This window comes from Hoplias malabaricus, chromosome 13 (genome assembly GCF_029633855.1).
Source record: "Hoplias malabaricus isolate fHopMal1 chromosome 13, fHopMal1.hap1, whole genome shotgun sequence".
NCBI classification, from domain to species: domain Eukaryota; kingdom Metazoa; phylum Chordata; class Actinopteri; order Characiformes; family Erythrinidae; genus Hoplias; species Hoplias malabaricus.
The window spans coordinates 21402106-21424676 of NC_089812.1; the positions used below are offsets into that span (position 1 = coordinate 21402106).

At 45.5% G+C, this 22571-nt stretch overlaps 1 protein-coding gene across 1 annotated transcript in view; it reads left to right on the forward strand.

Moving 5' to 3' along the window:
• shank1 (SH3 and multiple ankyrin repeat domains 1) overlaps nt 1–22571 on the forward strand; it is a 122735-nt gene that overhangs the window by 96433 nt on the left and 3731 nt on the right. Inside the window, exons 16-25 of the mRNA XM_066641938.1 lie at nt 4244–4326; nt 5204–5328; nt 6797–6932; nt 8605–8685; nt 12828–12836; nt 13926–13952; nt 14081–14137; nt 14242–14354; nt 15213–15336; nt 16982–20618. Of these exons, the coding sequence (XP_066498035.1) occupies nt 4244–4326; nt 5204–5328; nt 6797–6932; nt 8605–8685; nt 12828–12836; nt 13926–13952; nt 14081–14137; nt 14242–14354; nt 15213–15336; nt 16982–20618 (4392 nt within the window). The remainder of the gene's footprint in view (nt 1–4243; nt 4327–5203; nt 5329–6796; nt 6933–8604; nt 8686–12827; nt 12837–13925; nt 13953–14080; nt 14138–14241; nt 14355–15212; nt 15337–16981; nt 20619–22571) is intronic.

The window sequence follows — 22571 nt, forward strand, 5'->3', positions numbered from 1 at the left end:
AACCAAACGATGTAACCGTGGTGCAATAAGCAGCAACCGGACGTCTCGCTCAGACACTAATTACAACCGCAACTTTTCTAGTTTGAGCAGCCCTTCATTGTACAATCACTGCCTGAAAAAACAAGTATTTTCAAATGTCACATTCATCTGGACCTGTTCATGCAGCTGCTACGCTCTAATGACGTATACAAATTAAATCAGAGCGGACCGCACAGGGCTGAGAGGCAAGAGGAGAACATATGACTGCAGGAGGGGATAGAAACTCAAGCCCCAACTCCCTCTCCCCCTTAAAGGAACAGTGAGAGGACTGAGGCTCGATCACTCACTCACTCATATATTACACTCTCACTCACACACTTTCTTGAGAGACTACTTGCCACAGGTGGTATACCAACATTTAATGGACGCCGGGAAGCAGTCCTCCACCAGTTGGGCAACTGTTTCTGTTTCTGTCTCTGGAGAGTTGGTTGGACTGAGCAATCGGACTCTGGAGAGCGCAAGGCACTCCCTCGCTTAAGGGCAAGGCCTCCCAATTCCTCCAGTGGTCAGAGATACCCACTTCAGTTTACCCTCTGGAGGTTCCTACTTTTCAAAATCTGGAAGGTGAGACTGTGGGAGAGCATGTAGAACAGCGCTTCCCTCCATGACATACACAGTACAGTACAGTGCAAATGTTCTAGGCACTTGAAAAAATATATTATATCTGAGCAGTAAAAGTACGTTAAAATAATAATAAATAAATAAATAAATAAAAACCGCTAATATTAGAATTAAATCAAACCCTGTGTGTCAATGTTTTGCATTAACTCTTTCCACACCTCTTCTCATGACCAGTGTTATCTAAGGATCATTTAATCCCTAGTTTTAGAGGCTGATAAATACTTCATTATGTTCAATCAAGTGTGCTGTTCATTTAAAGGAACACCTGGTAAGATTTGGGTTTTTTGCTCCTGAGGCTCCCCCTAGTGTAATTCATTTTTTACTGCACTGTCCTGAAATCAGTGGAGAGGAACAGGGGTTTCCTACTGTGCTACAAAGGTTACATAGCGCTGTTTCTGCAGTGCTGAGCCTAGAGTAGCAACAGCAGAGCCTCTGTTCCCTTTATTACAGCTCAGTGGAGAATCACAATGATTTTGAAGCTGTAATTTCATGGTAAAAATATTACATAGTGTTCCTTTAACAAATCAATATGATCAAGGAGAACATCTAGAGACAAACTTTGTTCTTAACACAGCTATCCTTTTACTGTATTTATGTTTTTTGTATTTATTGTATTAATATACAACTTTATACAAGCACCACACTTGCTGAGAAGATTCATTCATTCATTCATTATCTGTAACCGCTTATCCAGTTCAGCGCCCGATGATTCCAGGTAGGCTCTGGACCCCCCGTGACCCTAAATTGGATAAGCGGTTATGGATGGATGGATGGATGGATAATCTTAAGTTTACAGACAATGAATGAATAATCGTAAGTTCCTAAGACTTTTGCTTAGTGGTGGATGAACCAGCACATCTCCAACCAGAACTATTCTATGCCTCTTATCTCTGACCACAAGCATTTTTTTCAGGGGTCAGTGTGAGTGCTGTTAGCTTTCTTTTAGAATTCGAGGTTAATGCTCAGCTGTGTGATACGACATGACTGTAATGACCAAGGCGCTGACCTCAGTTTGCAAACACTGACAGTTTTCCATCAGAGCTTCAACTCATGAGTCAGTGAATCGCTGACCATATGACTCACGGACTGATGAGAGTCACTGTTGAACAAACAGCCTCCCTGACTCACAAACACACAGACTGACTCATCTGACACCTTGAAAAGCAGACTGTCCCTACGGCGCCCGCAAACAGAGTCCCAGCCACTGGCCACTGACTCACAGGCACACTGACCCGACCCGGCGCTGGATGGACGCTTTGATGAATTGACTCCATGAGTGAATGAACTTTTCTTCTGTTCTTCCGTGTGACGAGTTAAAGTTAGTGCGGTGGATAATGAAATATGAAGGATAGCTCAGCTCAGCTCACGCAGAAATGTATCTTTCTCTTCTCTTCCTTCTTTTTTACCTTCTTCTTTCTTATCTTTCTCCTGTCTCTTTTCCCTCTTTCTGTATCCTCTTATTTTTAAAGGTCTTTTGTATTTCTCACTTCTCCATTTTCTTTCTCTTTTTTCATGTAGTTCTTTTTCTCCTTCGTAATCTATATCTTCTTTTTAATTCCTTTTTGTCTTCTTTATCTAAACTCACTTCTCCATTTTGTTCCTCTCCTCCTTTTTTCTCTGCTTCTTCATTTTCATATCCTTCTTCTCGTTTAATTCACCTTCTTTTCTTTTTTTTTTTAAATGTGGAGACTCTTCTGTGTTGATTTCTAACCTCTGCTGACTGAAACAAGTGAAGGATTCTACAATTTGATCCACCACTACATTTGTGTTTGCACCAGTAGACGTTTTTATAGGGTTAGGGTTAGGTGTTGTATGTGCAGCCATTTTGTGAAACTGAAACATGCTAGTAATCAAATTACGCAATGACAAAGTTAGGTTAATAGTTCTACACCGTTAATCAACAGTGTGCCATGCCCCCCTGTGTCTCCCTCTATACAGAGTCTGTGCAGTGTGTGTCTACCCCATCGCACACAGGCCTCGTGCTACACAAGACAGAATCCATACACATTTTCAGGCTACTGTCATCAAACACTCCCATCTCTAAATTTAGGCACGATGCTGAAAGTGCAAGCAGGGCTTCACATGCTTGTTGAGTTCTCTTAAGATCAGACTGGCCTGCTACGTTCGTGGCGGTCGATTTGCAAACCTCTGAGATGCCTTTGTCTTGCACATGTCCCTCTGGAAGGAGCAGTGCCTCTAGATGACTAATGCTGTACAATATGGTTGCCAGGCGTGTGTGCTGTAGCTCTCCTCACTGGGCATGTCTACATATTAGCCCGGCTATTTCTTATTTCCAGTTCTGGCCGTTGCTCAGGCAACCGCCAACATCTTACTTACTGTGCCTGTCGCACATATAAACATCACGTATAGAAAGTGAAGCTTCTGAAAGAAAACCTCCAGTCTCTCCGAGACACACAGAGCCATCTTGAAGGTGGGCTCCCGTCCGTTTTTTGCCCAACTTTTGCCTAACCTTTGACTCCAGTGGCTGCGATCGCTGTCTTCACAAGTTTGCCTTTCCATTTCTCCTCATCCACCTCCTTCTGTCTGTCCCTCTATCTGAGCTGGGATTGGGGCTGATCGAGTGCATGTGTCTCTGTGTCAAGTTATTAGCTGCGTATTGTTCGGTACCATCCTCCACTGTGAGGAGGGAATAGCTGGGGCACTCCTTGACCTTCCCGTTTTTACTGAGTGTTGTACATCTCCTTGAGCTGGGTTTTTTTTAGATGAAGCATGTGCTGATGGAGTGAGGATGGTGCCTACTGCTCTAAGCACATGCTCAGTCTCTGAGCAGTCGACCGGAGGAAGACAGGAGCCTCAGCATTTGCAAATGAAGGCAGAGCAGAAGGAGCACGGTGTTCCACATAAAGCCCAGAGACCTTTTATAAGGCTACAGGCACAACTACAGTTTACAGTGGTGTGTGTAAAGAAAGGGTATTACAGCATTACAAAGCAACATTGACAATGACAATGACAGGGATTGCGATGGTCGAGAGGGTGATCCAATAAACAGCACAGGACAGGGGTTACGCACCACCACGTCAGTGTCACTGCAGCGCTGACAATGATCCACCACCACACCAGACCTGCTCTGTGGGGGTCCTGATGCAAACAAAGCATGCAGAGCAACCGATGGACTACTCTGTAATAGTAGAACTACAAAGTGCTCTCGTGTGGTCAGTGGACAGTTGGTTTTAATGTTCTGATCTGTTCATAATGTGTTGGAAAGAGTAAAGTGTTTTAATCCTGACCTTCATCCCTCGAATCCTGCCCTTTTCCCCTGGCTTCAGATCAGCCCTCCCCTACTGTACCCTCCCTAGGATTTAAGCCTCTTCCTGCTGCAGTGGAACTCTCTACAGCGCCAGCGTCTATTTTGTAGACCTCTCTCTCTCTCTCTCTCTCTCTCTCCTTTGACTTCCTCTCCTTCCCCTCCTTTCCCCCTGACTTTCTGTATTCTGTACCCAGCATTCCTGCTCACAGCTCCAACCACACTCTGTATTTCTCTTTTACTAACATGCTCCTTCTTCCCCTTCCTCTCTTTATCTCTCTATCCCTCTCTCTGTATTTCTCTCTTTCTCTTTCTCAGTGACTACATAATCAAGGAGAAGACAGTGCTCCTGCAGAAAAAAGACAGTGAGGGTTTCGGCTTTGTGCTGAGAGGGGCCAAGGGTAAGAGATGCTCGCCACCTGTTTCTCTCTCTCTCTCTCTCTCTCTCTCTCTCCCTATCTCAGGTAATGTGACATCAGCCCTCTAAGGTCTGACCCACATTTCTTTCCATCATAGGCTATAAACCCATTAAACCCAGCTATAGCAGTTTCTAGAGCCTCTAGAGTCTGTGTGAGAAGGGTATAGCTGCACAACCATAGGCAGCAGTTTCAGGACCCTGTGTTTTCAGAACATCGCCACCTGGTGAAGTGGAAATGAGGACATATGCATGACTGTCGTGTGTGTGTGTGTTTGTGTGTGTGAGTGTGTGTGTGTGTTTGTGTATAGCATATTGCATCTGACTGCTTCAACGAAGGCAGTTACAACACACAGACCCATTGTAACCCAACATAGAAATATACACAACAATATCTGGCAATAGTTCACTTATGGACTCTGCGTGTGTGTTTGTGTGTGTGTGTGTGTGTGTGTGATATTAAATGCATTTATTGGCTCCAAAATCCTTTCGTGCCTTTGAGTCTCAAGTATGTTGTTGAGTTGATTCCAATATAAAGCGATATTTGGGTGGAATAAGCCTTCAAATCTATATGTTTTTAGGTAAATCTTCATGTAATTGGATAAACTAATAATATTTGGTTGGAGTAGGGCTGCAAACCTGTAGGTATTAGATAAAGTAATAAACTATAAGCCCTGTGAAGGACTGGCGCCCCCTCCAGGGTGTGTTCTGCCTTGCACCCAGTAATTCCAGGTGGGCTCTGGTCCTCCACTTGGGTATTGGTCATCCACTTTGCTAGAGGGCAGTGTTATGAACTCATACTGCAGCCTCCGATACTGCATGTTAATAACATTGTGCTGTTTGTGTGTGTGTGTGTGATGCAGCTCAGACCCCCATAGAAGAGTTCACACCCACCCCAGCATTTCCAGCACTGCAGTACCTTGAGTCAGTGGACGAGGGAGGCGTGGCCTGGAGAGCTGGACTACGAATGGGTGACTTCCTGATTGAGGTGTGTGCACAGATGCATCAAGAGAGTTGTAGTCATGGTTTCTCCCTCCTGGGAACCTGGACTGAACCATAAACACAGGGAATTGTCTAGACCCCCTCCTGTCTCTGCCCCTTGACAATCACACACACCTGCAGCTGCTCAAAAAGTAGTCTGCCCTGTCCCAGGCTGTGTTCCAATTGTGTACTACTCACTAATACAATACAGTATGAACTAGGTAATTAAAAATGTGAGCTCGGCAGGCTAGTACACAAACTATTAACACAGTGCACTGTTTCACTAACAGGACGGCATGAAATGTTGCTATGACAATGCACATCATATCAATCTGCAGCTGCAGTGCTGTCTGCCATTTTTTAAAAGGCTGAAAGTTTGGTCTACAGCGAGTAGTGCACAGGCTTCTGTAGTAAAATTGTGCATTGTATGTCAGATAATAAAGCACATTCAATATTCACATCCTTCTGTCTCACATGTACTACACTGATTGAGTGTAGTAGTAATAGTTTTATAATCTTTGAAGTGCACTAAAAAGATAATAGTATGTCACTATTTGGAACAGAAATTTTCCAGAAGTAAGAAGCTCCTTCTTTTCAGTTTCCAGATTGGATTATTGGACAATAGTGCCCATTGTTACCGTACTCAATGATCGACTGGTTCTAAGTGTGAAAAAAGTGTGGATTTTTTATTACGCTCAATTTGAATACTTTGTTACTAGGCTACACACTACAAACTCAAACAATTGTTAGAATTTGTATTAATTGTGATATTTGGACACAGCTCCAGTTCTTCCTTTACGTGAAGAACATCTCGGGATTGCATTGGAACATTGGTAATTGCATTCACAGGAGTGTGGACTGATGCAGATCTATGAGCGGGGCATGTCGAGTGGGCATAGGGGGCGCTCAAATGTAATATTTTTGGGGAAAATGAAAGAACTGAGATAAATGCGAGGGTGTAAGTTTGAGTAATGGGACAGGGACAGTTTTGCGCCTTGGACTAAGGCTATGGATTTGCTTTCTGTCTGTTTATTTGTCTTCCTGTATTTTAATACCTTAATATTTAGCATATGATTTGAAGCTTAGCCCAAAGCTACAGTATCTACCTATGACTTGTATCCTGCGTGCATGCCTCATGTCACCCCTTGGGTACTAGCCCACATTTGGCAGTGAACATGGTGACTTCAGGGCAATGCTTTCTATGGAGGTTCCAGTACAATGCACAAGGTGTGAGTGCTGTATATCAGCTCTGGCTACACATTAACACACCTGAGTTTCGAAATTGAAGGACTGTCTGGAAATGTCCAGACATCTGTATATGTACAGCATTGGTGGAATGTGTTTAACTGGATGACAGACAGTGCTGTGAGCGGAAAATGTTTTAGAAGTACTGATCTAGTTCCATTTGTTCCAACAAAAGGCAACTGCCGCACCTGCTTGCAGGTAAAGAACACACCTTTTCTCCCTTCCCTCAGGTGAACGGTCAGAATGTGGTGAAGGTCGGGCACAGACAGGTGGTCAACATGATCCGGCAAGGCGGCAACAGCCTCATGGTCAAGGTTGTCATGGTAACCCGAAATCCGGACATGGAGGAGGGCTCGAGAAAGAAAAGTAAGGGACTTCCAAGAGTGGTGACACTGATGAGTGATGATAATCAGCAATCAATCAGAGCATCGTTGTGTTTGATGCAATTACAATACTGCTAACGATGAGATAAGGGTTGTGATGATGTCAGTGCAGTTTAAAGGCTTCACAATGCCTTGCAGACATCCCATCATCTCCTCAGAGTAACATTAGGCACCCAGTTGCACTTCTTCTCACTATAATCCAGCACATTGCTTGACTCTGCTTGCCGTGTGGTCGTTTTTCTGACATTAAATATAAAGTAAAGAATCTGCTGCACTCCAATCAGATCTAGACATGGTTCGGTTTTCCTGTGTCTAAACCAAATGCTACTGCCACAATCACATGTGCATACAGTTAAACTCTGCTGGCCTTTCTCGCCACACGGCAAGTTTGAATCCATCACTCACAGAGCCTCACGTGTAATGGGATATGGCGAATCACCCAATAAAATTAATTGTATAAATTTGAGAGGGAATAAACAAATGATAAAGACAGGAATATTAAAAAAGTATTAATATACTTTGGTTACTTATAGGGCGGCACGGTGGCGCAGCAGGTAGTGTCGCAGTCACACAGTTCCAGGAACCTGGAGGTTGTGGGTTCGATTCCCGCTCCGGGTGACTGTCTGTGAGGAGTTGGTGTGTTCTCCCCGTGTCCGCGTGGGTTTCCTCCAGGTGCTCCGGTTTCCTCCCACAGTCCAAAAACACACGTTGCAGGTGTTATTGGCGACTCGAAAGTGTCCGTGAGTGTGTGTGTCTGTGTTGCCCTGTGAAGGACTGGCGTCCCCTCCAGGGTGTATTCCTGCCTTGCGCCCGATGATTCCAGGTAGGCTCTGGACCCCCCGCGACCCTAAATTGGATAAGCGGTTACAGATAATGGATGGATGGTTCCTTATAAATTTCAGGATTTTGATTAATATTTGACAAAAACACACACACATCTGATCAGGCCTAACTAAATATATAGTAGCATTCATTTAGACACACCTACTCATGAAAAATATACAGGTTTAAGAATAACTGAAGATATTAAAGATAAAGTGACACCTGTGGACTTAATACAGTCAGAGATATTGGTTTTCAAACTTATGCAGTTTCATATGCATTTATGGTCAATTCGCACATAATATTTCAAATTATCTTTAACGAAGGTACACCAATTAACTACAATGATTGTGGTTTATGTTTTACAAGTCATTTTTGCTGATGCAAACTTGATATTAAAATTATGAAAACATAAATAATAATAATAATAATAATAATAATAATAGGTGGATCTAAATTTTGGGTGGTACTGTATCAGAAGCAAATTGTTGCCCAGCTACAATACTCTTCAAATTAGACAGAGACAGATAAAGACTAACTAAAACTTTGTGGTGTCCTGCCCACCTCCAAAAGTTACATAGTGCAGTTTCTGCAGTGCTGAGACCAGAGTAGCAACGACAGAGTTACAGTTACAGTTTAGTGGAGCGTCACAATGATTCTGTAATTTTAAATTAGAAATACTACTTAAAATTTTAATGTAAATCTTTCAGGATCTGAGTGAGAAGAGCACTTTGATATTTGACTTCACTGTATGTAATAATCCAGTGGAAGGTGAATCATGATGATAATTGTGGTGGTGGTGCTGAAAATCTCTCTCTCTCTCTCTCTTTCAGTACCACAGCAGAGTAAGAGGCTGAGCACTCCGGCCATTGCACTGAGATCCAAGTCCATGACCTCGGAGCTGGAGGAGATGGGTAAGACTTCAGAAGCAAAGGGGAGGAGAAAGAGAGGGAGCTAATCAGGGAGACCGAGAATCAGAAGTAGAGATGGGATTGGTGGAGACAGCCTGTGAAAGGAGGAGGGAGAGGGTGGGGGTGGGGGGGGAAGTCAGTGATGCCTAAAAACAGAAAAAAAAAGTGGATTGGAAAAACCCATGTGGTGAGAGGGAGAGGGGTGAAAGTTAGAGGACAGAAGGAATGGGGGGATGAAAAGAGAAAGGCTTCAGAATCTCAATCCGTTTCACTGTTCTTTCAGAGGTTCCCCACTGTCACTATCAGCACCCCCACAACAGGTAACCCCCAAAAATGACCCCATCCGCCACCCACTCACCTGTGTAACTGTCCCCACCTTCCCCCTTCTCCTTCCCCCACCTGAACTGAAGCCCCGCCTCTGCAGGTCACTCGGCCACCGCAGACCCACGTTCCCAAGCAGCCGCAGTGTGTGTGCGTTGCCGTGGTAACGCTGCAGGGGGTGGGCGTTGCTGAAAATGAGACTGTGCTGGCTGGACATGTTCTGAGCATGCTCAGTGTGGGGTGGAGAGTCGGCAGGAGGCTGATGGCAAATTCCAGATCAAAATCGTCTTCCTAATTTAATGAGATTTAATACAAGACAGGCCTTAATTACTGACACACACACACACACTTAAGCTTAAGATACAGTAGCACTCACATGTTTGGACACACCTGCTCATAGAAGGTGTTTCCTGTTTACACATTTTATAATAAAAGAAGGTATTTAAACCATAAAGTAACACATTTTTGTCACTAGGGGCGACGCTGGTTTGCTAGCGCTACCACAGCTCCAGCCCCACATGCCCAAAGGGACTCTGAAACTCAGAAGGGAATGGAACACCTCTGACAATAACAAATCCATCCAGGAGGACCAGGGAGGTGTTATTGTTAAGCAGAGGGATCCCAAACTTGAGAGATTTCCATCGCACTCTACAAACAACCACCAACCTGATAAACATAAGACATCTACGGGGTTTGCTTCATTTGTAGAGCATCAGTCTGTGGTGCAGTCCAGACTTGTCTGGTGAGTTGATTGAGGTCTGTTCTGAAGTTTGTGTGAGGCATTCCCTCGCTTAAGGACAAGGCCTCCCTAGTCCTCCTGGTTTGAGTTCCCCTCATCATTTACAGAGTTTTTCTCTTCTGGATTTCATCTCAACTCACTTTTAGCATGTTGATTTTCCACTCGCACAATTTCTCCACAATATGGAGATGGTGACTTTGCAAAAGTTCTCTGACAGGAACCGCAGGATTCGAAAACCACAACAACGCTGGCAGTAAAGTTAGGTGCTGTTTACTCATCATGTATTCATGTGTTGTTTTGGTTCTTGGCAATTGGAGCAAGGGTCTCTTCAAAACCCCTCGGGGGAATGTTACGAGCTGCTCTTGTAAGTCAGATAAAAATAAATGTGAAAATGTGTAAATCTGCTGTAACTTCAGAGATTTTACAAGCAACGAGTTTGTGCTGGAGCTCTGTATTTTATGGTGATTAACTTCACCATTCTCTCTGGCCAATCAGCACTCTGCAGGGTTTACACATCACATTTAGTACCTTTACTTTACTTTACTTTATTTCATTTAGCAGACGCTCCGCTGCTCTGGTGGAGGTAGGCAGCTTGTTCCACCATCTTGGAACTATGGAAGAGAACAGTCTGGTACCTACTCAGTACCTACTCGGCTTGGTTGGAGCTGTAACCAAGCAGGGACTGAAAAGGACCTAGTTCCAGGGACCAGGACCAGATTTGACCAGTGGGAAAGAGCCAAGATGAGCTGAGTCTAGTTGAGCCGAGTCGTGTAGGTTCCATGGAGTGTAAAAGCACCATATTACCATTACAAGCTTCATTAATCAATTCCGTTTTTTTGCTCAGGTCTTATGCATGTCAACTCTGTTTCCAACACGACACATTGTATTAAAACTGGATTAAAGACGTGTTAGTAGCTTGTGTAGCTCGGGAGGACAGCAAACAGCTTGGCAATTGTACATGATTAGAACAAGAAGGAGTAAAATAGGCCATCCTCCACCCTTGTAATGCACAGTGAATGTCATAAAATAATTAAAAATGTTTTTTAATCACATTGTATGTCGAATTATAAAACATTTATATTATCGTGTATAAACTTCACATCTTGGTTGAACTAGTGCCCTCTCTGGGTGCTCTGGTAGCTTTAGTTTTGAAATCAGTAGAGTACACTATGTAGGGAGTATGACGCTATTTGAGACACTCGAGAAGAGGTAAAAACACACATTTCAACAGGTGCCCTAAACTATTGAGTGGTACTGTATCAGAAGTGATCGACTGACCAGTCAGTGTCCTCAGAATAACCTTCAGAGAGGTGCACAAACCCTGTGCTTGGTCAATCCCTACGACCAGAGTCCTCACAGCTCATGAAGGTTTCCTCCGGCCCCATAGGCAGCATGTCATAACACACACACACACACACACACACAAGCACATGCTCACTGTCCCCAACACATGTCTGCAGTCCACCGTACTGAGTGTGTGGCGTGACTGGCCCAGGATGCTAGGCTCTTCCTAACCGACCAAGCTGGATTTTAATTATCCACAGTTGTAGCACAGCGAGGCGTGGACATGGTCCTAAATACAGTCCTAATAAGCAGCTGCCACTTCACAGTAGGCAAAATCCGCTCGCAGATCTCTACCAGAGCACATGTCGTCACACAGCCTTCAGCGCAGTGTTAACAGAGGACATGCGTGATTTGATACCAATATTCAAGCAGTAGGCTCCTCCCCTTTAACCTAAATGTATCTAATGAGTAAAACGACCTTGCTCAGAACCCCCACAGAGCAGGTATTCTCAGTGCTGCAGTGACACTGACATGGTGTGTGTTGTGCATGGATCAGACACAGCAGGGGCAGTGCTGCTGGAGTATCTAATCCCTGATTAACACAAACTGTGCAGCAACAAACGGCTGTCTCTGACTTCACATCTACAAGGTGGAGCAATGAGAAATGTGTGTCAATGGAGAGGGCACAGCATTTAAAAACTTCAGCAGCACTGCTGTGTCTGATCCACTCGTTCCAACACAACACACACTAACACACCACATGTCACATGTCGGGATAAAAACGTATGCAGAACAGCAGAAAGACAAGTATACAAGCAGGTATGTCCTATCTGATAGGCAGCATTTAGCTATTTTCAATGAGGTCAAGTGAATTAACAACCCCATATGTGTGTAACTATCGACTGTTGATGATGTGCACGAGCCGTTTGCAGTAACTTCAGCCAGGGAAGTTTCTTCATCGTCGCAGAAGGTGTCAGGTGTTAAATGCCTGCCAGTGACGTGTCACCTTCAGCCATATGCCTATTCTAATGCGCTGAATTAATAGAGCTGAGGCTCCCTCACCTGATTTGAACCCTCTCACCTCAGTGTGCACAGCAGAGCCCACTTCTCCTGGCTGCTATGCGATGAGACGGCTGTGATCTCTCCTGCAGGAATAGCGCAGGAATATCAGCTGTGGTTTACGTTAATGTGTGTGGGCTTGAGTTATAAGATTCTTCAAATGAAGTCTAAGGTTTGTTTGTGGCGCGTGTTTGAGCTTTAGGATGGAGAATGGGTCCGATGAACGCAGAGGCAGAGCAAAATGTCTGAGTTTAAGGCTTGATTTAATCAGACAGCACATGCCTGGCTCTAAAAACTAGGCGCTGCTTGATAAGACATAGTTTAAAGCCACCGTCCATTCATTTTCAAGCTTTTTTCCTAACTATGATCTGTGTGTTTGAGGGTAAATGTTCTCTGAAATGGCTTTTTCCTTTTGGTATGTGTTTCTTCTGTTGGATTTTGGTGGGTTTGGCTAAATTTGTTGTAGCTGACGCATGAGCATGAGGAACAAATCGTGACTTGTTTTGCACTGTGTCATGCCACGTGGTGCGATATGGGTCTGACAAAGGCACAAAGGCTAAGGACAGCCAGTTTTTCACCACAGACACACACTAACACACAGACACCTGGAACACTCTTGCCTTCTCTGAACTCCCCTTGTACACTTGTGCCCCATGTGTAATTGTCTTAGTGCTCTAACCCCTGGCCTCATTGATCTCTGACCCCTTTCCTCTCTTTGTCTGACCTGGCTGATGCCATACAGTCGACCGAGGTAAGAGCCTCCCAATTTCATAAACTAATACTATTGGTTATGAAGCAGTTTATGGTCTTTTTGAGTATGTGTGTGTGTGTGTGTGAACTGTGCTTGAATATACTCATGTAAATAATGTGATATTAATGGTGTAACGATTTGCAAATCAGTTTCAATATAATCCCTGATATATAATCTTCAGGTTTAATTATAAACCCCACAGCACTCCCAGTAGCACACAGTTCCTCAAAGATATTCTGCACTCAATCCAATAACTTCAAATCATCACAAGCCCTAAGACTTTATAATAAAAATCTCTGTCATTTCAGCGAGTGTGTACAAAGCATAAGCCCCACATACTTTAGTGTGTACCCAGATGCCTGTTTGGACCCTAGTAGTAGTAAATAAATCATTATTCAATGCCATTTACATGTAAAAATAATATTGTATCTATACTGAAATGGTTACACCCTGTGTGTGTGTCATGAGGTCTACCTGTGGTTTGCTTGCACTATCAGAGCCCCAGCCCACCAGACTCTGAGGAACTCCTGACGATGGGAGAACACCACCTCATTTTGCTGGTGGAACTGGTGGAAGAGGGCAGCCTTGCCCTTAAGCGAGTGAATGCCTCATACTCTGCAGAACCTAAAGCTCAAGGGACAACCACAAACTCAACAGAGGTAGTATATGAACAGAGTTGGCTTGATATTGTGAACCACTGGTATACCAGCTGAGCAAAAACGGTTCGTATACCATCCTCTGTCATGTTGGTAGCTGTCTGGTGCAAGGTGTTCCCACATCCTGTACCACTAGTTTGGAGTTTCCCCTTGCTAGAGTGTCCCCACCTTTCCAATTTCCGTGTTTTATGAGCTCCTCAGAGTCTGGCGGGCTGGGTCTGTGGTATCGTAAGCGGACCAGCGCTACCCCATGTGACAGTATGCAAGTATGAATACAGCTTTGAGTAATGACTGCAGCATCGTGCATGTGTACTCCTATTCATAGCCAGAATGGATGTGGTTGTTGATGCTGCCTGCATGCCAAACACAGTGCTGCTGCTACGCTAGTGTTGTGACTGAGCCTCACTCACACTCTCTGTTTGCTTCTTCACAGCTTCAGCCCCCTGGAAAAAAAAATCAGGTAATGCACACTGTCTCCCTGTAGCTCAGAGAGAGCCTGAGAAGTGTTTAGGGGCTGCATCCACAGCCAGGAGTCACCATTGGTGTATTTGTGTGTGTGTGTGTGTTCTTCCTGTGTGTTTTTTACAGAATTCGATTCTTCACAAGCTACAGAGAAGAAGAGGACAGTCTATCAGATGGCTTTGAGTAAGAAAAGTTATCAATCTTCAGGACTTTGTCACAGATCTTTCCCCACAGTTTAAAATCATGGCCAGTGATCTGTGCTGACCATCCCTCATTCGTTTCCTTAGATAAGCTGGATGAGATTTTAGCTGCAGCACAGCAGACCATCAGCACCAACGAGGCGCCAGTACCACGGGCTCAGGGGATAAAGCGGGAGCGAGGCAGAGGCTTTTACAATGAGGTGTGAAGCATGTGTACGTCTGTGTCTGTGTGTCTGCTTTGGTCGCAGAGTGAGTCTGAGGAAAATTCTTTTGAAGATTATAGCGAGAGTTTTAAGTTATAACGTTAATATGGTCATGCTTCTACATCCAGTGTCCATTTAATCAGCTTTGCTGATCAGGTACACTTTGTAGTTCTACAATTACAGACTGTATACTTGGTTAGCTCCTGTTCTACAGCGCTCAGGACCCCCACAGAGCAGGTATGATGTGGTGGTGGCTCATTCTCAGTGCTGTAGTGACACTGACGTGGTGGTGGTGTGTTAGTGTGTGTTGCGCTGGTACAAGTGGATCAGACACAGCAGTGCAACTGGAGTTTTTATACACCTGAGAATAGTCCATTCAGCCAGCAGTATCCTGACTCCACTGGTGGACTAGAGGATAGCCAACACAAGGTCGGAGTGTCTAACAGAGTGGAAACAGTGTTTAAAACTCTAGCAGCACTGCTGTGTCTGATCCACTCTTACCAGCACAACACACACTAACACCACCACCACGTCAATGCCACTACAGCGTTGAGAGTGATGCTTAATTGCAATGTTATGGCTGAGTAATGTATATACCCATCTATGTTTAGGGTAAGCATCATGGCTTGGAGTAAATCTTTAAATTACAGTAGAGACAAAGGTTTGGGTGCATTTAAAATTGAAAATGCCATCTCCAAAAATATGGAAAACAATTGAGACTTACAGGTTCAGATATATGGTGACCCCTGGTGGCCAACATGCAGATGCATAATGTTTCTCACCATTCATTGAACACCATTTGTAGTGAATATCACTAAAAAAAGAAATCTCTAACTTTCCAATCTCTCTCTTCAGCAGCCAAATTTCGACCAATCAGGGATTGGGATGACATCATCTGGGCCAGGGCTGGGCTACGACCGTGGGGTGTTTGTTTCAGGCCATGCCCCCCAGCACGGTATGCTGCGACAGAAGTCCATCGGTGAGGCTGTCCGTCTGCCCGTCTGTCTGTCTGTCTGCTCACCTGTCTGTCTGTCCTGCCATGGTGCCTGTGCTTCAAGAGTGCCAGAGTCAGGGTGTGCAAGACTGGCAAATAAAACCCCAACCTGCATCTCATGAGCTTTCACATTGTTTTTCTCCACTCCTTCAGTCTAGCATCATCCTATTTGTTTTTAATGAGTCCTGCTTCTGAGTTGTTCAGTCAACATCTCCATACGGGACAAAGATTAAGATGCAAGTAGTGCCCCATTGGGGAATGTTAGACTGAATCACTGCATGAAAACAAAGTGAACCCTCAAGTGACTTAAGGTATACCAGGCTACTAGTGCTTCTCTGTCCCACTGACCCCCAGAGTCAGTGACAGAGCTCACCTGAAAATACCCACTTTGCTTTGCTCTGAAGATCACTGTATGGCTGATCACAGTGCCAGCTTGGCTAAGGGTTTAGACTGGGTTTGCTTGGCCAGCAGATTGACCAATGTGTACTAATCAAAGTCCCTAAACTCTTATTTATGCTGCTAGAGATCAGTAAATTACCCAGGTTGACTCCTTAGCATAGCTGTGTTCTGCAGTTTCACATAGCATTATGCTAAGTGAGCTTGCAAAATTTTACTTTTGATTCTACTTTTATTTATTTATTTTAAATTTTATTTCATAAAGTGCCCCAGTGACTTAGTGTCATAACACAACACAATATATGAAGCAAATATTAGCTCCGAACACAAAACCATTAAGAGAGAAATCGAAAATGCAGTTGTGGTACGCCACAGTAATTTTACACATTTATCCTCCAAATCTCTTCAATGAAATTTGTTTACGCTAGTGCACAGCACCTATACCCAAGGATGAGCTAAAATAAAGGACTTTCTAAAACTGATTGATACTTTGTGTATGGTTGAGGAGTTGAATGCAATCAAATACAACAGGGATTTTCAACTCAGTCCCAAGGCAGTCCACAGTTTTGCACTGTTCCTGTGTGGCAGTTAGCTTGGAGTAAATACGTGAACCATCTGGGAGCATCATGGACATTGTGAAAACCACTTAACTATAGGAGAATAAGGTGTTTTAGCTGAAGATACAAGACCTTAGATCACCGGTTCTGGTGAACACCTTCCAGTCCAAAAATGGAGAATACTGCTCAGTTTGTCTGTGTTGGGACAGCTATAATGTAGGTCTGTCTGAGATGAATCACTAATGACTTTTTAGTGCATGCTGCATTGTAGTACTAGACTGCTGTTTGTGCTTTTTGTCTTTATCTATATGCAAGTCCTGTGTGTACTGTTTCTGTGTTTATGTAACACAAGCATATACATCGCAACTTACATAAGTATTTACTGACTCTTGTGTAGTGATGGCTTTGCTGAAGTAGGGAATACTAACCTCCACATATTTTTGCTGGTATACTGCAGTAATGAAGGTAAACAGGCAAGCTGGTAGACAAGCAGACAGCCAGACAGACAGACCAACAGACAGAAGTATTACAAGATGGACTCTGATTCTGTAGAACTTATTTGAATTCCCTTGTTGGTTTTATTTCTTCTGTGTCTTACAGTTCATCCTCTTCCTCCTCTCCCCTTTTGCTTCTCTTCCTTATCCTTCTTCTTACTCATTCCCTTTCTTGCTCTGCAGGAGTTCCTGAAGAGGAGAAGCAGTTCCTCCATCCTCCAGCCATGAAGTTTGCACGAAGCCTTTCGGTCCCTGGACCAGATGACATCCCTCCTCCCCCAACCACAGCACCCCCGGACCCTCCTTTCTCCTCAGCGCCCTCGTTGGGCTGGAGGGGCAAGACCTCTCAGCAACCCTCGGTTTCTGTCTCCCAGTCTACCTCCACCTCGACCCACTATCAACTTTACTCGCAGGCATCTCACTTCGCTCATGGACCCAGAGATCGGTCACCTGGACCCCCTACAAGTTCTGGAGCTGCAGACCATGCAACTCCTTACTCCCATGCCCAATCCCATGCCTCTATCCCCAGTAGGACTGCGTCCAGAAAGGTGATGGGTTACACAGGAGATGCAGCCGGGGGTGGAGGGGCTGCTGGAGCTCGAGCAGCAGGTTTGAGAAGAGGCTACAGCAATGCAGTACCACCTACAAGTGTGGCCACCGTGATCCCCCAGCAGCAACAAACTGCTCAGAGTCAGTCGACAAGAACAGAACGAGGTGTGTCAGGGCCCACAGCTGCAGCTGGTGTCCCTAAAGGAGGTGTACGTAGAGGAAAAGGACCCCTAGTAAAGCAGTCCAAGGTTGAAGACCTCCGTTCTGGCCAAGGTACACTAATAGGGAAAAGTTCTATTGAAAAGAGCTCCATCCCCATTCCTACAATCATCGTCAAAGCGCCCTCCACCAGCAGCAGTGGACGCAGTAGCCAAGGAAGCAGCGTGGAAGCAGAGCCACCAACTCCGGGTGAAAGTGATATCTCCAAACCTCCACCTACAGCCCCACCTCCTGCCCCCACCATGCCTCCACCTGAGCCACCCTCAATCCCTGCCCCTCCACCCCCATCACTTCCACCTCTCCGTGCCCAAGAGAGCCTGGACTTCACCAGCCAATTTGGCGCTGCCATTGTGGGAGCAGCACGCAGGGATCGTGAACGCTTCCATGAAGCTCGACGCAAAAGCGCCTCCTTCTTTCTCTCTGCCGAGGAGGAACTAGCAGGCACAACTGTAGGAGTAGGGGGAACTGGAAGGAGCCAGGTGTCGCAGTCCCAGCAGCAGTCACTGACTTCCCAACCTTCGCCTCGCCTGAGGCCCTCCAAGTCTATAGATGAGGGCATGTTCTCAGGAGACACCTTCATCCACCACACCCGTAGCATGCCACCTGCCTTTGGCCTGCCGGAATACTCCACTCCCGCTCCAACAGGTGATTACCAGCCGAAGTCTGTACCTGCTGACTTCTACTTAGGAAGCAGCCGGCAGCAACCACAACAGCAGCAACAGCAGCCTACTACCACAACCTTCATTCATCCGTTGACAGGGAAAGTATTGGACCCTTCATCCCCTCTAGGACTTGCTCTGGCTGCTCGTGAGCGCGCCCTGAAGGATGATGGGCGCATGCGCAGGGAGAGGGGTGAGCACCACTTCAGCCGCCAACTCTCCAGTGTGGGGGCCTTCCCTACTTCTCACTCTGTTGCCCCATCATCTTCCATCAGCTCTTCTGCTGCTCAGTCCTCCAGCTCTTCCTCATATCTTGTTACTTCCTCTTCTTTGGCTGCAACTACCCCTTCCACTCGACCTCCATCACCTAGGATCCTAAGAGGAGCGGGTGGAGGTTGGGGAGACGAGGGTACATCAGGGGAAAGAGGCGAGAGGGACGCAGCTGGAGTCGCACCTTCTGCCCGTGAAGGGCTGAGGGTACGTTTCTCTGAAGATAAAACAGTGCACACTCACCACTACCAATCTCAACACTACCAGCCCACACAGAAGGAACGGGAACGAGAGCGGCAGAGAGAGCGCTCCCGGGAACGAGAGAGGGAGAGGGAAAGGGAGCGAGAGATGGAAAGGGTTCAGAGTCAGCAGCAGCATCAGCTGCAGGCTTCTGCACAGTCATCTACGCAGCAGCCTCGTAGACCATCCTTTTTAAGAATGGAAAGTGAGGCTGGGGCATACATCCTGTCATTGACCCCTCCCTCTCCTCCACAAACTGCTGCACCCACTCACCCAGCTGGGGCAGGGACAGGTGGAGAGGGATCTAGTGGCATGGGCCTCATGGTCCTCCCTCCTCCTGCTCCATCTGTGGATGCAGATGATGAGTTTGTATTCGCTGACCCTCTTCCGCCTCCATTGGAGTTTGCAAACAGTTTTGACCGTGGAGGGAATTATTCTGGAATGATGGCTAACAACATTGCGACACGTCAGCAGCAACAGCATTCTCATGTCCCTCCACCTCCTCCACCTCCACCCCCACCCCCCCAAAAAGACATTTTCATGACCGGCTTCCCGGCACATACGCCTCTGCCCTCCCCTCAGGCAGGCGACTCTACTGCCTCCAGTCTCACTTCCTATGACAGTGAGGTGGCTAATCTCACCCAATCTGCCCCTTCTCCTTCCCCATCTTCTCCCAACCCACCTCCGCCCCCTTCACCTTCCACCCTGCAGCCCTCTGGCCCTCCTCCTCCTCCCTCTGTATCCCCACCCCCTCCGCCTACCTCTTACCACAGACCTTTCAGCTTAGCTCAGTCCCACCACCTCTACAACAACGCTTCCACAACTGGTCGCTCTTCTTCACCCACACCTCCACCCATCTCAATTCCAGCTCCCCCTGCCTATCGCGGACCTCCTGCTGCTCCTTCAGGCCCCAGTACATCCACCCTCTTGAGGAACACCTCCACCCTAGCCACGACCGCAACCTGTGCCACAGTCGCAACCACCACTGCTGCTAGTTCGGCTGGGAGCATTGCCGCTAGCAGTGCTGCTAGCATCACCACAAGCATCAACATAACCATGCACACCCAGCGCATGGCAACTGTTTCCACGGTGGCCACAGGAAGTGGTAGTAGGCGGGCTAGTGCCGAGCACCACCCGCCACCAACCTCAGTATCAGGCAAGAGCGGAGAGTCTCAGGAGACCGTGGTGGACTCTGGGATTGAGGAGCTTGATAGCCGCAGCAGCAGTGATCACCATCTGGATAGCATTCTGGCAATGAGTGGGAGAGAGAGATTAGAGAGGGTTGGGATGGGGGTTTTGGGTGGAAGTGGAGAAAGAGTGGGAGGGTCAGCGGATAGTGAGAGGTTAAGTGGAGCGGACTTCTTGGAGTCCTACATGAGCTATCTAGATGGACAGAGCTTTGAAATGCACAACACCAAAGCAGCCAGCACCGCGTCCACATACCCCAAGACGCAAAGGTATAGAGAGGGCAGCCGGGCTGCTGAGCTCAGAAGACAGACAAGCACGGCTCCTCCAGCATACCACAGACGGAGGGAAGAAGAGGAAGAGGCCGAGGATGAGGAGCAAGAGGAGGGAGAGGAAGAAGACGTGGGCACTCGGGATGGTTATGGTGTCAGGGAAGGACAAGGGTTGGCTCGTTCGTCTGTGATGTATTTTGACCGTCCCCGAACCCCTGAAATGAAGCCTCTTTGGGGTGAAGGGTCAGCAGGTGTCGGACAGGGGGTGGGGGAAAGTGGAGCTCCAACTTACCTGGAGGGACGTAAGCTACACCCTCCTGTGTCCGGCATGAAAGCAAGCATCATAAGTGAACTGAATACCAAGTTACAGCAAAGGAGCAAAGGAATGGAGAACTGGGGAGCACAGCGATCCCTGAGCAGACACAGGTGGGTGTTTTGTGTTCCCATGCATCCTATATGTCCATGTCTGATTTATCTGCTTGTTTCTTTCTGCATGAAATAGAGAGAGTAGCCCTACTAGGCAGTAGGGCATCCTGGTAGTGCAAGGGTGATATCACTGTCTGGGGTCAGGTTTGGTCCTAACCTCAGGTCACTGTCTGTGGGGAGTTCAGTGTGTTCTCCAAGCCACAGAATGCTCTTTCTTAGTGTCTGTCCCAAGCCCAGATGTAATGGGATGGTGGCATTAAAACTTGTGCTCAGTTGATCCACAGTTGCGACCTCTCAAAAGTACAGCCAAAATTGCGATAACATCAGTGCCAAAATATCCTTAGGATGGGAAGCAAGGATTACCCATTACCTAAACAAAGTGCACAAGAAAAATGTTGAATTTTGTAAATATCTTACAACACTTTGAATTTTGAGAAAGTACTTTGTGTCTGTGTTGTCCAAAACTGTTCAGATCGAGAGAGTGTGAGAGACTTAATGTCAGTATGGTAAAATACACTGTTTGTTCCAAGGCATCTAGGCCCTCTTTCTGTTTAGTAAATTTAGCTCCTTTAGGCAGTCCTTTTACTTTAAGTGCAGAAGCAGAGTTGGATCGGGACACCTAACGTAATTTAATCCTCTGTATGTCCTGTACATATGCAGAATTGACAATAAAAATACTACTACTACTACTACAGAAATGTCATGGGCCACTTCAGTTGCCTCCTCATTGAAACTGACTGTTGAATGATAGTTACACATCATCCATATCTCTGAAGCTACCGCCTTGATTTTAGATCCCTTATATATTTTATTAGCTCCACTGACTGTACAGGAGGACTTTTGTATTTCTACAATTACAGACTGTAGTTCATCTGTTTCTCTGCTTACTGTGTTATTCCCTTTTCCCTATTCTTTAAGCAGACTTGATGTACGCCCATGGCACAAATTGCCTCTTAATGTCTTTCCAAATCAAAAAGATATTAGTTAATTCTTTTTTGCATTTCTGGATGTTGTGTATTGGTGTGAAAGTAAAGTGCACAAAGGTTAAGTTTGCTTTGGGTTGCTTTCTTATTTTTTGTGATATTTCAGTCATGTTCCTGAACGTACATACAAACATGCTGGTCTATGTTGACTCCTGTAAGAGACAAAGACTAGAACCAGTTTTAAAAATCAGTTTTTACCTCATGCTTTCATTCTTCAATCAGTTTTAAGGCGATCAGTAAGATAACAATTTGGAAATGTATTAAAATAAGGAAAACCCTACCTCAGTGTATGTCTGCACAGGTCCTGTAACTTTGGGTTAAGATTATGAAACTTGTGCCAGTTTTCTTTGCAGAATGTCACATGAGGAGGTTTAGAAACTCTTACACTTTTGCATGAGACTATATCATTCTGCATGAAGGTCTGAAGACAGGGCTCTGTTTGGATGCATTGCATGTTGTCTTACCATGAGGCTTATTCGTTGTGTGATGGGGAAACAGCCTTGCTGTCTGATGATAAATTTTGAAGAATATTTTTTGTCTGTTGTCTCGACAGTGCTGAGTGCACAGTGCACAGAGCTTGTTAAGAAGATTTTGAGCTGTGATGTTTGAAAAGTGGTCAAATTGTTTCCATGTTCATATTTTTCATTAACAGATTTGTACGTAAATACTTGTACATGTTGCATTTACAACCCCATCTTACAAAAAAGCTGGAACAATACGGAAAGTGCATTTAAAATAAGTGAACCGTGATTTGGAAATTATCTTTGGCCAATATCACTTTGAAATCAATACAACATTTCATCATGATGTTTTTTGTAGTTTGTTTTGTTTTTGTTTAGCAAAATATACTATTTCAAATTTTGAAGCTTGCAACATATTTAAAAAAAAAGCATTTACTGCTTTTCACAGCATCTAAACAACTGAAGACAACCCTAGTAGCAGACACATTTGGGCCTAATCTGTGATGATT